This window comes from Centruroides vittatus, unplaced genomic scaffold (assembly GCF_030686945.1).
Source record: "Centruroides vittatus isolate TY-2023 unplaced genomic scaffold, ASM3068694v2 contig_717, whole genome shotgun sequence".
Classification (NCBI taxonomy): Eukaryota; Metazoa; Arthropoda; class Arachnida; order Scorpiones; family Buthidae; genus Centruroides; species Centruroides vittatus.
Window position 1 is genome coordinate 4,744,947 of NW_027122456.1, and position 14,643 is coordinate 4,759,589.

A 14,643-nucleotide genomic window follows, 5' to 3' on the forward strand; every position below is an offset into this window, starting at 1 on the left:
TTTTCAAAATGTTTATATTTCATCTTTACAACCTAATATATATTTGATATAGAAATCAATTAATTTTTAACTAACTTATTATTTTGCAGTTCTTCAAGAAGTTCCAGATGATGATAAAGCTCTTCATTGCAAAGTTGTGTGTTTAATTCATTTGTCAGATTTTGAAAATGCTTATAACCTATTGGAAAAGCATTCTACACTTAGGTATGGTGTTTTTATCTCAATTTAAATTAGAAATTTTATAAAATAAGATTTATTTACATTTTAGTGAGCTACAATTTGAAAAGGCCTACTGTTTATATCGATTGAATAGAATTCAAGAAGCTTGGTCTATTTTACAAAATTCATCACAAAGCAATGATAAATTAAAAGAACTTTCTGCTCAAGTAGTAAGTACTTTATTATTAAAACAATTATAACCATTAGTTAACTAATGATAGTTATAATATAGTCAAATTAAATATATAATTTGAACAGTATATTTAAATGTTCATGCAATATTTTGCTACATAATCTGTACAAAAAATTATATTTGAAATTTCGATTTCAAATTTCAAATGTTTGAAATTCGAAAACATGCCTCTTGATGATGTCCTCGTGGGCATGTGCACTCCAGCAATTGATGATATTTATAGGTATTTGTACAATTAGTCTTAATGAGTATATTCCCATTTTAAATTGTTCTATATCTTGACTATGATCTATCAAATAAACTGAGAAAATGTAACATCTACTTACTATAAAATCAATAGTTTCACTAAAAAATGTATCACAAAAGAGTTAGAGATATGGAGTTAAGAATGAAATATATTGTTTCTATTTGATATTTACAATAAGAATAGTTAACTGAAGAATTAAAAGTTCAATTTCTTACTAAGCAAATAGTTATTGAATTAAGCAGAGTTGTTAATTATTTTTAAATCATTGAAAAAACCTAAAATGAGTTAATAAGTTTTTCATGAAACTGTTTTCATAACTTTTGTATTGTTATGTTATCTTTTGGAAAAATGTCTTGAGATTATTTTTGTAAATGTAGATATATGTCATTCTGTCTCAATATACAATTAACAATATTCTGCTCGAGTCTCTGATAATTACATTAATAAAGTATAATTATATTATAAGCATTTTGCATAATAATTGTATTCTGTAATAATTTTAATGATTTACTTTACAGTTATATCGTTTAGAAAGATATGATGAATGTTATGAAATATACAAAAATTTAATAAAAAATTCTGAAGTAAGTACAAAATATTTTATAATTTAATTAAGTTTTAATATATAATAGATGACATGTATCATATAACTATTTACAATCTTAAAGTAATCAAATATATTGTGACATTTAATTTACATACCTCCAAGCCTGTTACTTGCGTGAATTCCAAAAAACAACGAAAAAACCGAAAAAGCAGTTCTTTACAAACGTTTTTGAACCCTAAATGGTTCTTTTTCAGGTAAAGGCAAATTTCCAATAGAATACAAATTAAAAAATAAAAAAGGAACTGTTAAGATAATAAATAAAAACATTACCTTTTCTTATTTACTTCTTTACTTAACTTTAATAATAAGCAATACACATTTACATCTTTACTTTCCACTGTATAACCTTAATCTGAACAACAGGACAAAAACTCGTCAACCAACAACTTTTTACAAGTGTTGCCAGATGAATGTACATCAATTAATAGGAACACAACTTGAAATTCGAACACATGCCTCTTGATGACGTCCTTATGGGCATGTGCACTCCAGCAATTGACGATATTTATAGGTTTTTGTACATTAGTACTTGCCATGCTATGGACAGAGTTAATTCCTCCTTGTGGTTGATACAATTGTTCTTGAGGCTAGATCTATAGATATAAATGGCCTCTAACCACCTTAGATGTTCTGTGTGCTGTGAGGTGTGGATAACTCTCATCTGATTAAAATCTGGCTCTGTGTCTGTATTAGTGGCGTAAATGGCAAGAGCAGTGGTGGTCTTCGCATGCTGTATCTCAACGGTGTGCTCTTACAATTTAATCCCTAAGGAGTGCTTCATAGAGCCGATATAGATGAGGTTTCTATCGCATCTGTGATCCTTAAGTGGGATGCTGTATACACTGGGGAGTCTGTCCTGGTTGGGACCATCCTTTCCATTACGAAGGATGTCAAATACGGTTGGACATCTTCTGTATGCGATGCGAATGTGGTGCTTTTTAGCTGTCTCAGTATATAGTGATTTGAGATATGGGTTGTAAGTGACTGGGATCCTTTCTTCTTCGTCAGGTCGATCTTCGCCATGGAAGTGGACTTAGACAGGATCAAATCTGTCAATCAATTTATGGGTGAGCTTGGGATACCCATGGTCTGTGGCTATGTCTCAGTTTGGCCTGGAGAGCTTGTTTGTTGAGTGGATGAGTGAGTGTGCATTCTCCTAATTAAGGTGTATAGGCTGTAATTTTATACTGAGGTGGGTCACAAGACCCCACAGGTATGTATATGGTCTCCTATCCCAGTTTATGATACACCTCAGTATAGATTGCTGACCCTTCAATTCTAATGTTAATGTCAAGGAAATGAACCTTTGTAGATTGCACCTGATCGATTTCCAGGGTCAAGCCATATGGGTTGTCATTAATGGAGTCGACAAAGGCTGAAATATCTGGAATTGTTCTCCATACAATGATTATGTCATCTATGTACCGGTACCTCCTATATAAAATGATGTTGGGGAGTGGTGAGGGAGGATCTTGCACTCTATTTGTCTTAGCACCATCTCACATAAGTCCCGAGATGGGGCTTTTCCATTGGGACTCCTCTTCCTTGTGTGTATACTGTACCATTGAATTGAAAAAATGAATTTAGCATAATAAATATTGCTGGTGCAAGCTGTCATCATTTAGGATATTGAATAAGAGATCTCTGATGGTACAAAAGGTAGGCAGAAGTTGAATTGACAAGTATAGGGATTAAAGTCCAATACTGTGAGAAATTGGGGAGGGGAGGTGATCTCCCTGAGGAGGGTTAAGATGTCTATTGGATTACTCACAGTATAAGGATACCCCTCCAGGTAGGGAGAGTGTAGCTTGTGTGAGAGCTTCTCAAGCTTGTGTGTCGGTGCTCTAGCCTTATCGACAACCAGACGTAGTTGTTGTCCCTGTTTGTGAGTTTTAGCAAATGCAAAAAGCTTACATGTATTAGGAGAGTCAACTACAATATTTTCCATTGCCAGGCATTTAGCTAATTTGGTATTGGCAAAGCACTTAGCCCTCGAATGTAATTTGTCCTCTGTATTGTTGTCCACAATGTCACATTGGGTTAGATTGACGTACTCTAATAAAAGCTGATCATACGTTGCAAGCCTCATGAGGACCAGAGATTTGGTCTTGTTGGCCCTGACCAGCATTTTGCTGCATCCAGCAGCGTGTGCATCATAATTTTGTTCTCAACTGCATTAATTCGTATGGCTCCTTGGTTTTTTTTAATTGTGTGTGTGGCCTTCCATCTGTAGTATTCCTTACTTCTGTCTGGTAGGCCTAGCAGTAGAGCCTCCAAGTCAGGGTTGAGGTTCAAATCCTCTCTTCAGAGGGGGTGCGAATTTAGGTCCAAAGCTCAAAACTTCTATGACAAAATCAGGTAAGTGCAAGTCATCCCATACAGTAAATGGGAATGTGGGGTGTTCGTGACTCTTAGGCACTTGAAACATTAAGGTCCATTGGAGTTTTCTGTGATAGTGTCTCCTTAGGTTGATAGTTAGTCTTTTATGTATCACCACTAGCTTAGCATTTTCCTGTGCTAAAGTGTCCTGGTTCTGTCTGAAGAGTGCATTTTCAATTTGCACCAGTTCTGCTAAATTTAGTATAAATGATCTTCCTTGTTATCACAATTACAACAAAATTACTTACTTTTAGTTGATTTTCACATGGCTTTTAAAACATTTTGATTATAAATATGCATTTTTTAAATATATTAGTTAAAGTTAACATTTAGGAAACATCTTTATTATTGATAAAGGTTTGAATAAAATTACTTATAATTAATTAGCTAATTAAAAATATTTATAAAAATTTCATGTTTACTTTTTTAATGAAATAAATGTTTAAAATTTTTGAAAATAGGATGATTATGAAGAAGAGCGAGAAACTAATCTAGCTGCAGTTATAGCAAATTTATATGCTGAAAAAGGGAAAACAGTAAGAATGCTAATTATGTATTAAATTTTAAAAATCTTAAAATATTAATCTTTCAAAAAATAATTGATCAAAAAATAAATATTTGATTTTTTAGATAAAGAATGTACCTCAATTTCAAGAACATATTTTTGAAATTTGCTACAATGGTGCCTGTATTTTACTTGCTCAAGATCAGTATGCTGCTGCATTAAAGAAACTTCATTTAGCTGAAGGTGAAATAGCTTGTTTAATTTATTTCAATTAAAATGTTAAACATTGAACAATTATACAAAGATATGAAATATTCAACTTAAAATTGATTGTGAAATAGCCTATAAAATTCTTTTTATCATATTATAAATACAGGGCTAGATTCACAAACATGTTATTAAAATAACAATTTTTTGTTCTAAGGTAAGTTGTTTGAATGTATTCACAAATCATTTTAATCAAAATGTTATCAATCTGCAGGATTATTTTATCATAACAGCATAGTATCATTATTCATCATTTCAAAATGACAGAAGAAACTTAGAACATAATCAGTAATGAGAATGAACAGTCATGCTGAATCTATCAAATTACCCCATCTGTACATTGATGATTATATAGTTTTTTAATATATTCCTACATCATGGTTGTACCAGTATGATAAATAAACAAACTTATTACATATTATTATCAAAAGGTGTAATTTTTAATTAATTTAGGAGCATTGATTGCATATATGGAGATGGAATATACCATTATAGTTGATACTCATGTTTAATATATGTTAAAACATTTTTTGTAGTGACAGTATCTAATCCATTGTAGATGATGATTATATTAGTCAAGTAACATCTAGAATAATTAGAGATATATATGATGTGTTATATATAAGACAAAATCAGGTTGAAGTAGATTACTTTTTTATTGGTGATAAATGTCAATTGTCTTATTTTGTTTAAAACTATTATAATTTCTTCATATTATGAACTGATTTTTAAAATAGATAAAATATCTTAATTTTAATATATCATATCAGTGTTTTTCTTGGATGATTACAACCACTCAATAAGTTCTAAAACAATGAGGAGTTAAACATATAATTCCTTTCTGGCTGTAGCCAACACAAGTGATGATTCCACACAATAAGATGCTAGTTACTTTGTTGTTAGCAGTATAGTACTCTAAGATAGTTTTTGTGAATTGCATATGCAACAAACTTTTAAATTGTTATTAATAATAATGTCAGTTTATATCAGTGGTTTCCAAACTTTTTTGATTCTCAGCACCCTTGCTAATAAATTCAAATTTTTCCAAGGTGCCCTATGTCAAATTCTAACGAGCACAATTTGCAAAATAGCAAAATAGCCAATATCTTTTTAATTAAAGAGTTAGAATATTAAGTAAAAATTAAATAAAACACATATTTAAGATAACAAAAAATGTAATTGAACAAATTCAATTAATTATAATTAGTGGGATGAATGAGCCTGTTGATCACTGCACATTTTCTCAAACTTTAGAATCAACCTGGACACAGCCACCCTCATTTCCTTCTCCACATTGATTTTTGTGCAATGTTTGTTTTTATCACAGTGACAAACCCAGCCTTGCACAAATAGGAAGTCACAAATGGAATTAAAATTCTCTGAGCTTTACCACTCAGAAGGGGATATTCATCTTTTACTGATATCCAAAATTCAGTTAAATCCATGCTTCTAAATTTTGTTTTCAACATATTGTCACAAGACAACTCAATAAGATTCTCTTCTTCTGCAGCAGTAAATTCAGATGGTGCACTGGCAATATATGGATTTTGAATCCATGCAAATTTATCGATATTATCATTTTGAAAATATTTCTTAAACCAGGTGATAAGCTGTGATAAATGTTACTTAAAAATGAAGTTCCATATCTCAAGAGAAATCAATTCCATTGGAAGTCAAACACTGTTGCGACAAAGGGAAACATCCTTTCCTCAGTTTTCATTTATTTTTCTTTTTTATAGTTTTAATTTTTTTATAAAAGCTGAAATTTTCTCAATCAACTTTAAAAACATGCATGTTTCTTCCCTGCAGGGAGAGATTCAGAGCATTTAGCTTTTCAAAAATATCACATAAGTATGCTAGGTTTACAAAAAATCTTCAATCACAAAATTTTCAGCATACTTGTGGTCTTCCTTTTTAGGAAAAATATAACTTTCCTGTCACAGTTAAAACGTACGAGATAAAACATTACCTCAAGAGAGCCATTGCTCTCTCGTGGTAATGTTTTGTACTTTCTCAAAGTGCTGTAGTACAACAAAGATGTGTGCGTGTATCCCACATCCTCACATAGTTTTTTGAAAAATCTTGCCTTCAACAGCCATTTACTACTTGTTTAACATAAAGTTTACTACTTGTATTACATATTCTGGTCAATGCAGGACTCAGATATTTTTATGCAAGCGCTTCTCTGTGAATAATGCAATGGGTCCACAGTGCATCAGGGTCTTTGCTTTGAGAAAGTGCTTCCAATCCTCCATAACATCTGGACATAGAACAAGCATCATCAGTAAAGATACCAATGCATTTGTGTGAGGTTGCAGACGAGGTCCGTAAATCACGAAATTCTTCCATTTAAATTACAACAACAGATTACATAAAAAGGAAGAAAGAGAAAAAAAAACTCTTGACCTAGACATCGCGGCGCAAGATGTAACCAACGAGTGTCAGAACACGTGCCGGGACACGTGCCGGAACACGTGCCAAAACACGTGTTAAAAACGATCTATCTATGTCAAAGAACTCTGACACGAAAGGCCATAAATAAATGGAATTATGACGTAAAGACTCATAAATAGGTGAAATTTTGACTCGAGTGCTCATAAATAGTCGATCTAAGAAAACAACTTCGAAAGGGGGGGGCAGTTTAATAGATAGAAAACCATCGCGCTTGAATCGTAAAAGTTCCTAGATGACAGAAACCGCAATTAACGGGCTAAATTATGAGTCCGAGTCATGTAAATTTGTCAACAGTCTCCGAACACAATGGTCAAAAAGACGCCAGATGGACACTCCGAGTCGGACCTTTCCCATGACCCGGGTCGTCCCACGTTTCGCCTAGAAACAAGGGAAAGACCAATTGGAAAACGGGAAAGGGGATGAAGAGCCAATCGGAAATCGGAATAGCGGGCGAAGAACTATAAAAACCCGGGATCCCGAAGGTCGAGAGAGTCTCCTCCGCATCCCGCAAAGAGCTGTGACCTGTGTTGTGTTGTGTCGCCGCCAACGACGTACGACGCCTCCGCACCTCTGCGAGCATCGGTCCAGCGATCTCACTTCGTCCGCCCCGGGGCTTCGACGGAAGGGAAATCTTCGCCACTCCGAAGGACTGTAGAGAAGTGGACTGTCTATTGTGGATGTAAGCATATATGTTCTCCAATAAACGGGTTTTCTTATGTAAAACACTTGTCATCATTTGCCTCCTCCGTCACTCCCACATGCAAACGTCCCTTAGGTTCATCCTGACCCAGGGATTCACTTATCCCCACCTGTCGGCGGCCTTACACTGGTGTCAGAAGTTTGGGATATATTTTGGCCCACAAAATTCGAGTAAGTAAGCCGACAAAAAGTTTCTCTAGAAAGTGGGTTGAGCGATGGAGGCTGATGCAAGTGTTCCGACGCGACCTCGGGACGGTGGCAGTAGTGGCTCTCTCCCCTCCTTCTCCGCGTTCGGAGGATTGATCCCGTCATTCTCGGGCGAAACGGGGAGTGTCTCAGACTTTTTCGACACATTGGGAGAAATCGCGAGTTTGGCAGGATGGACGCCTCGCCAGTGTCTGAGCATTGCCAAGTGCAAGCTCACGGGCGTGGCCCGAGACTTCGCATGGCGCGATCTGCAGATGAAATGCGTGACGGACTTCGATACCTTTCGAAGGCTAATGATCCAGAGATTTGATCAAGAGCCGTACTCTATTAAGGTTCAAAAATTCCACGCGTGTACCCAGAAGAGAGATGAAAAGGTGCAGGAGTTCGCAGTCCGCTTGCAGACTCTCGCCAGTGCAACCGCTATAGATCACACGGGCGTAAACGAACAGGAAAGCGCGATTATCAAACGCTGTCAACAGCGAGAACTTGACGAAAAATTGCGTGTCCAATTCTTGCACGGTCTAACAGATAGATTAAAAAGACAGGTAATGAGCAAAGATCCAGCGACCTTCGCGGAAGCGTTAAAAATAGCGATCCGCGAGGAGACAATAGATCAACTGACAGGAAAAACGCGGAGTTTAGTTGCCAGTATAGGCGATATCGTAGATAATTGCGACGCTCAGTCAGAGGAGACCAATCCGCGGAGAGAATCGGCTCTCGACACAAAAATCGCGCACCTTTCGAAGCAATTAGCGACATTAGGGAAAAAGATAGATCAACAGCCAGCGTCAAGGCAAACAAACGCCTTCCGACGAGATGAACCGTCGCGAACAAATCGAATCCAAGAAGCTGAAAGGGCAAACAATGGGATGCGAAATCCGCGTTATCCCCCAAGCCTGCAGCGTCGCCCACCGCAACAATATTCCCCGCGATCACCACCCGCCTTCCCGCAAAGACAATTCTGCGCGCGATACCCTTTTTATAATCAGTATCCGGAACAAGGCCCTGTGTTGCCGTGGGGAGGGAACGGAGAACGATACGTACAAAACCCTTCGCCGAATTGGAATCCGGGGGAGTACGAATGGTACGGAGGAAATGTCCCTCCGCGGTATCAGGGCAGGTGGGGAGCGAAGAGTGACGCTCCCGATTGGGTAGTCCCCACACGAAATGTGTCGGGCCCCTTTCAAATTAGTCAGTCAGGGCAGATACCCTTTTATCAGGCGCGATTCGGGCAATTTGAACCCGGAAGTAGCGGGCATTTTGCACCCTTTCCCTTTTACCCACCGCGTTATGGTCATGGTGGTACAGGAGGTGGCTTCGATACCGAACGAACGCCAACCAACGCGACCCCCTCTAGATTTTTAGCATTACCCGCACCAGAACGTGGCTCATCAGAAAATAAGCAGCCACGAGAATTAGATAGAGTCACTTCGGTACAATTTCGAGAAAGAAATCATAATGTAGAACGAATACGAGAAGGCCCTGTTCCAACTCCATTCGCGGGAATAAACGAATCGAAAGGTAGAGACTTGCCTCCCTGTACGATGATTTGCGAGATCGAGGATAGGGAAGTACGGTTGACAATAGACACCGGCGCAGCCGTTACCCTAATATCTCGAACCCTTTTCCCCAACATAGAACTATTACCGCGAGCCGAAACGAGAACGGTAGAATTAGTTAGCGTTACCGGCCACGTCATAGAGACGATCGGGAAGTTTAGATTAAAATTCAGAATCGGACGATTAGTCTTTTATCATGATTGTTATTTGGTAAGACCCGAAATCACCGAGCCGAACGACGGAATTTTTGGTAGAGACATTATCGAATTATATGACGTCACAATTTCGGTTAGGAACGCGACACTTAGCTTTCCCTCAGGCGATATCGTGTCCTTTTGGGGTTTAGCTGAGTTAAAGGAAACAGCCGACCATCCTAGTTTAAAGAGATCTATCGGAAATTGTCAGAAGCAGATTGACGCAAATACACGTGCATCGGCAGGAAACGATTTAGATTTAACTTTAATTAGCGAAAACGAGAATAAAACTAGAAAAAACGCAGAAAAGAAAAAGATCAAACGCGCACAAAAAAATAAGCGAAAAATAGGGAAGAAGCCAAAACAAACAATCGTTAATAGCTTAGAGCAGGGAGAAGACAACTCTCCTAAGGAGGTGACGATAGCGGACGACTACGTCATTCCCCGCGGTCTGAGGTCATTGTGGAGGGGAAGGTCCACTCTTCGGTGACTCATCAAGTGGGAGTGGTTGAACCAACAATCCCCGACAGTGAGGGAGTGTTTATTGCTTGTACGTTAGTCAAAATACAGAAGCATGGAAAAGTACCCGTTAGGATAATGAACGTAAAGACACAACCCGTTAAAATTAAAAAGGGGAGTAAAATAGGAACATTTCTTTTAGCAGAAGAAGAAACAAAGGAAGATGCAAAGCAGAATAAAACAACGCGATTAAATGAAACAGAGTTAACAAGAGCTCAATTTGCGAATTTATTCGATTTTAGCGAAGTAGGAGAGGATAAGCTGACCCCTTTGTTAGATTTATTATACAGATACAGACAAGTATTCGCGAAAGACGATTACGATCTAGGCTATTGTGATTTAGTAGAGCACAAAATAGACACTGGAAACAGCCCCCCTATTTGTCGTGCCCCATACCGAATTCCATACGCGCAACGGGAAATAATGGATGAGATAGTGGAAAATATGATCAAAAACGGCGTAGTTGAACCGTCCAGCTCCCCCTGGTCGGCACCTGCGTTATTAGTCGCTAAAAAGCCCCAAGGTTACAGATTAGTGGTGGATTATAGACAATTAAATAAACTTACCAAGGTAGACCCGTACCCGTTGCCCCATATCCAGGAGTCATTGAGTTTGCTGGGAAAATCGCGATACTTTTCCTCCATGGATACTTTAAGCGGATTTTGGCAGTTGCCTTTGAGCCCCGAATCGAAAGAAAAGACGGGGTTTAGTACTCCCTCGGGGCACTACCAATACAATCGGATGCCAATGGGCGTTACCTGTGCCCCAGCGACATTCCAAAGATGTGCGGATTTAATATTAAGCGGTCTGAAGAACAAAATTTGCCTCGTCTACATGGACGACATTTTGATATTTAGTCCAGACTTCGAAACTCACTTAGAACGGATGGAAATTGTCCTTCAGCGCCTGGCAAAGGCAGGTCTGAAGTTGAAGCCCCGAAAATGCCAGCTGCTGAGGCAGCGAATAAAGTTTTTAGGGCACGAAGTGTCGGAAGATGGTATCCGACCCGACCCGTCTAAGATCGAGTGCGTTAGAAATTTCCCCCAACCTCAGAATGAGCGAGATGTTAGAGCGTTCCTGGGACTGACAGGGTACTATAGACATCACATTTCGCAATATGCAAAAATTTCAAAGCCCCTTTCGGACTTACTTAAGAACGATGTAAAGTTCCGCTGGGCCGAGGAACACAAATCCGCGTTCGAAAAATTAAAGGAAATTTTGATAACTGCACCCCTGTTAAGATCCCCAGATTTTAGCCGTCCTTTTGTGTTAGCAACAGATGCCTCAAACACCGCGATAGGCGCTGTGTTATCACAGGAAGATGAACGGGGAGAACTCCCAGTGGCATATGCTAGCAGACTGTTAAAGGCCTCGGAAAGAAATTACAGTACCACAGAAAAGGAATGCTTGGCCGTGATTTGGTCAATTAAACATTTTAGACCTTATCTTTATGGAAGGAAATTTACAATTATTACAGATCATAGGCCTCTTAGATGGCTCATCAACGTTAAGGACGAAAGTTCGAGACTTAGTCGTTGGAATTTAGCATTACAAGAATACCAATTTGAGATAATTCACAAACCAGGAAAAGCCCATACAAATGCAGACGCGCTAAGCCGAATGCCCGTAGCAAAGATCTGCGAAATGCAACCTATATACAGTAAAGTGCAAATAAAAGAACAACAGAGGAAGGATCCCTTTTGTAAACAGGTCAGGCAACAATTAACGGGAAACCCATCCTCACAGGAAACAAACCTAGATGCTGCAAACTTTTATTTGGATGCGGATCAAACCCTTTATCATAGGAAAACGATCCCGGAAAGGAATGAGACTTGGGATAGATTAGTAATTCCCCAAATAATGATAGAATACATTTTAAAATTATTTCACGACATTCCTAGTTCAGGACATTTAGGTGCCAAAAAGATGCGGAAGAAATTACAAAAACAGTTTTACTGGCCCGAAATGAACAAACATATCACGCATTACCGTGACAGTTGTCAGGAATGCGCGATGAGGAGAAGGCCCCTGCATGGTCATCAAGCACCTTTGCAGACGTTTCCTAAAATATCGAGACTTTTTGAGCGTACTGCATTAGACATTCAGGGTCCACTCCCTACTACTTATAACGGAAACAAATACCTATTGGTTTTTGTCGACCACTTTTCTAGATGGGCAGAAGCGATCCCTTTGCCCGACGTTACCGCTAAAACCGTGGCAAAGGCGTTCGTAACACAAATTATTCTAAAGCATTCGGTCCCAAAACAGTTACTTACCGATAGAGGATCCAACTTTGTGTCCAAGGTAATGAAGGAAGTCTGCGAATTGCTGCATGTGGAAAGGCTTCTTACGACAGCGTACCATCCCCAATGTAATGGAATGGTCGAGCGCCTTAATAAAACCCTAATAGATATCCTGACTCATTACGTCGACGCAGGTCAGCGCAATTGGGATGAAATGATCCCCTATGCTCTTTTCGCATACAATACTACTATGTATTCGAGCAGGAATGAAAACCCCTTCTTCCTTTTGTATGGACGCGATCCCACTTCTGACACCAGTGTAAGGCTGCCGACAGGTGGGGATAAGTAAATCCCTGGGTCAGGATGACCCTAAGGGACGTTTGCATGTGGGAGTGGCGGAGGAGGCAAATGATGACAAGTGTTTTACATAAGAAAACCCGTTTATTGGAGAACATATATGCTTACATCCACAATAGACAGTCCACTTCTCTACAGTCCTTCGGAGTGGCGAAGATTTCCCTTCCGTCGAAGCCCCGGGGCGGACGAATGAGATCGCTGGACCGATGCTCGCAGAGGTGCGGAGGCGTCGTACGTCGTTGGCGGCGACACAACACAACACAGGTCACAGCTCTTTGCGGGATGCGGAGGAGACTCTCTCGACCTTCGGGATCCCGGGTTTTTATAGTTCTTCGCCCGCTATTCCGATTTCCGATTGGCTCTTCATCCCCTTTCCCGTTTTCCAATTGGTCTTTCCCTTGTTTCTAGGCGAAACGTGGGACGACCCGGGTCATGGGAAAGGTCCGACTCGGAGTGTCCATCTGGCGTCTTTTTGACCATTGTGTTCGGAGACTGTTGACAAATTTACATGACTCGGACTCATAATTTAGCCCGTTAATTGCGGTTTCTGTCATCTAGGAACTTTTACGATTCAAGCGCGATGGTTTTCTATCTATTAAACTGCCCCCCCCTTTCGAAGTTGTTTTCTTAGATCGACTATTTATGAGCACTCGAGTCAAAATTTCACCTATTTATGAGTCTTTACGTCATAATTCCATTTATTTATGGCCTTTCGTGTCAGAGTTCTTTGACATAGATAGATCGTTTTTAACACGTGTTTTGGCACGTGTTCCGGCACGTGTCCCGGCACGTGTTCTGACACTCGTTGGTTACATCTTGCGCCGCGATGTCTAGGTCAAGAGTTTTTTTTTTTTTCTCTCCTTTTTATATAATCTGTTGTTGTAATTTAAATGGAAGAATTTTGTGATTTACGGACCTCGTCTGCAACCTCACATTTGGTCCACTCTAAATTATTTTCAGAAATAAAAATATCAAGGATCTTGAACAAGTCATGGGCCTTAGCACCAGCAGTGATACTTTTACAGAAGAGAAAATCTTCTAATGTTGTTATTATTATCTATAAACTGTACATAGCAAATCAAGTGAGCATCATTATTATTATCTGTATCCTCACCAGCTGCAACCCAAATTCCTTCCTTTCTATTTTTTCAATAACTGAACATTGGAGGTCCTTCGCTATGTGCTGTATTCTGCAACTGATAGTGTTATTGGACAAAGACACTTTTGAAAACAGCTACCCGGCAGACCCACCAATCATAATGTTTGCCATATCTACAGTAGCCAGTAGAATGAGTTTTTCTGCGATGGTATGAGGCTTTTTACATTTTGCGATTCTATGTGCCACCTTTATTACTGAGTTAATGATTTGCATCAGGTCTGCTAAATGCTGCATCTTATCACATTGAATTGAAAGTGGAAATAAAATTATGAAAATTTTATAATATTTTGCAGCACCCCTGTGAGGTAGCCACGGCTCCCTAGGATGTCATGGCACACACTTTGGGAACTGCTGGTTTACATACAACATTGTTATTAACAACAGTTTCATGAATCTGGCTTCTATTTTGTTAATATCTAATACATTTTATTATGCAATTACTGTTTTATCAGAATTCATCTTAAATGTGAATAAATGAATTACTTATTTATAGAAAACTAAATTAAAAACATTTTTAAAAGTAATATTTTAAGATTGGTAGGGTTTTACATTTTTACAAAATTCATGAAATAAGCAATTTATTTAAGTTGTTGAAATTGTTGAAAACAGTTTGAGCTTTTTTTTTTGTTAGCTATCTTAGCTGTAATTAAATGTTGTCTTGAAAACATCTCTTTACTGTGACTCATAAGTTTTATACAAATATAGATTATTTACGTAAGTGTTTGAAATTCTATGAGTAAACAATTTTTAATCATTTATTGAAATTTTAAAGTTATTGAAATTCTTTGTTCTTAAATAAATCCGTTTCAATGCCCAGAATTCTTGAAATATATTT

The 14,643-nt window shown here is 38.2% G+C and overlaps 1 protein-coding gene across 1 annotated transcript in view; it reads left to right on the forward strand.

Annotated features, from left to right (window-relative positions):
- The window catches only part of Srp72 (signal recognition particle 72), a 51,992-nt gene that overhangs the window by 18,280 nt on the left and 19,069 nt on the right, over window positions 1-14,643 (forward strand). Inside the window, exons 2-6 of the mRNA XM_067276938.1 lie at window positions 90-204; window positions 269-389; window positions 1,178-1,243; window positions 4,107-4,181; window positions 4,276-4,393. Of these exons, the coding sequence (XP_067133039.1) occupies window positions 90-204; window positions 269-389; window positions 1,178-1,243; window positions 4,107-4,181; window positions 4,276-4,393 (495 nt within the window). The remainder of the gene's footprint in view (window positions 1-89; window positions 205-268; window positions 390-1,177; window positions 1,244-4,106; window positions 4,182-4,275; window positions 4,394-14,643) is intronic.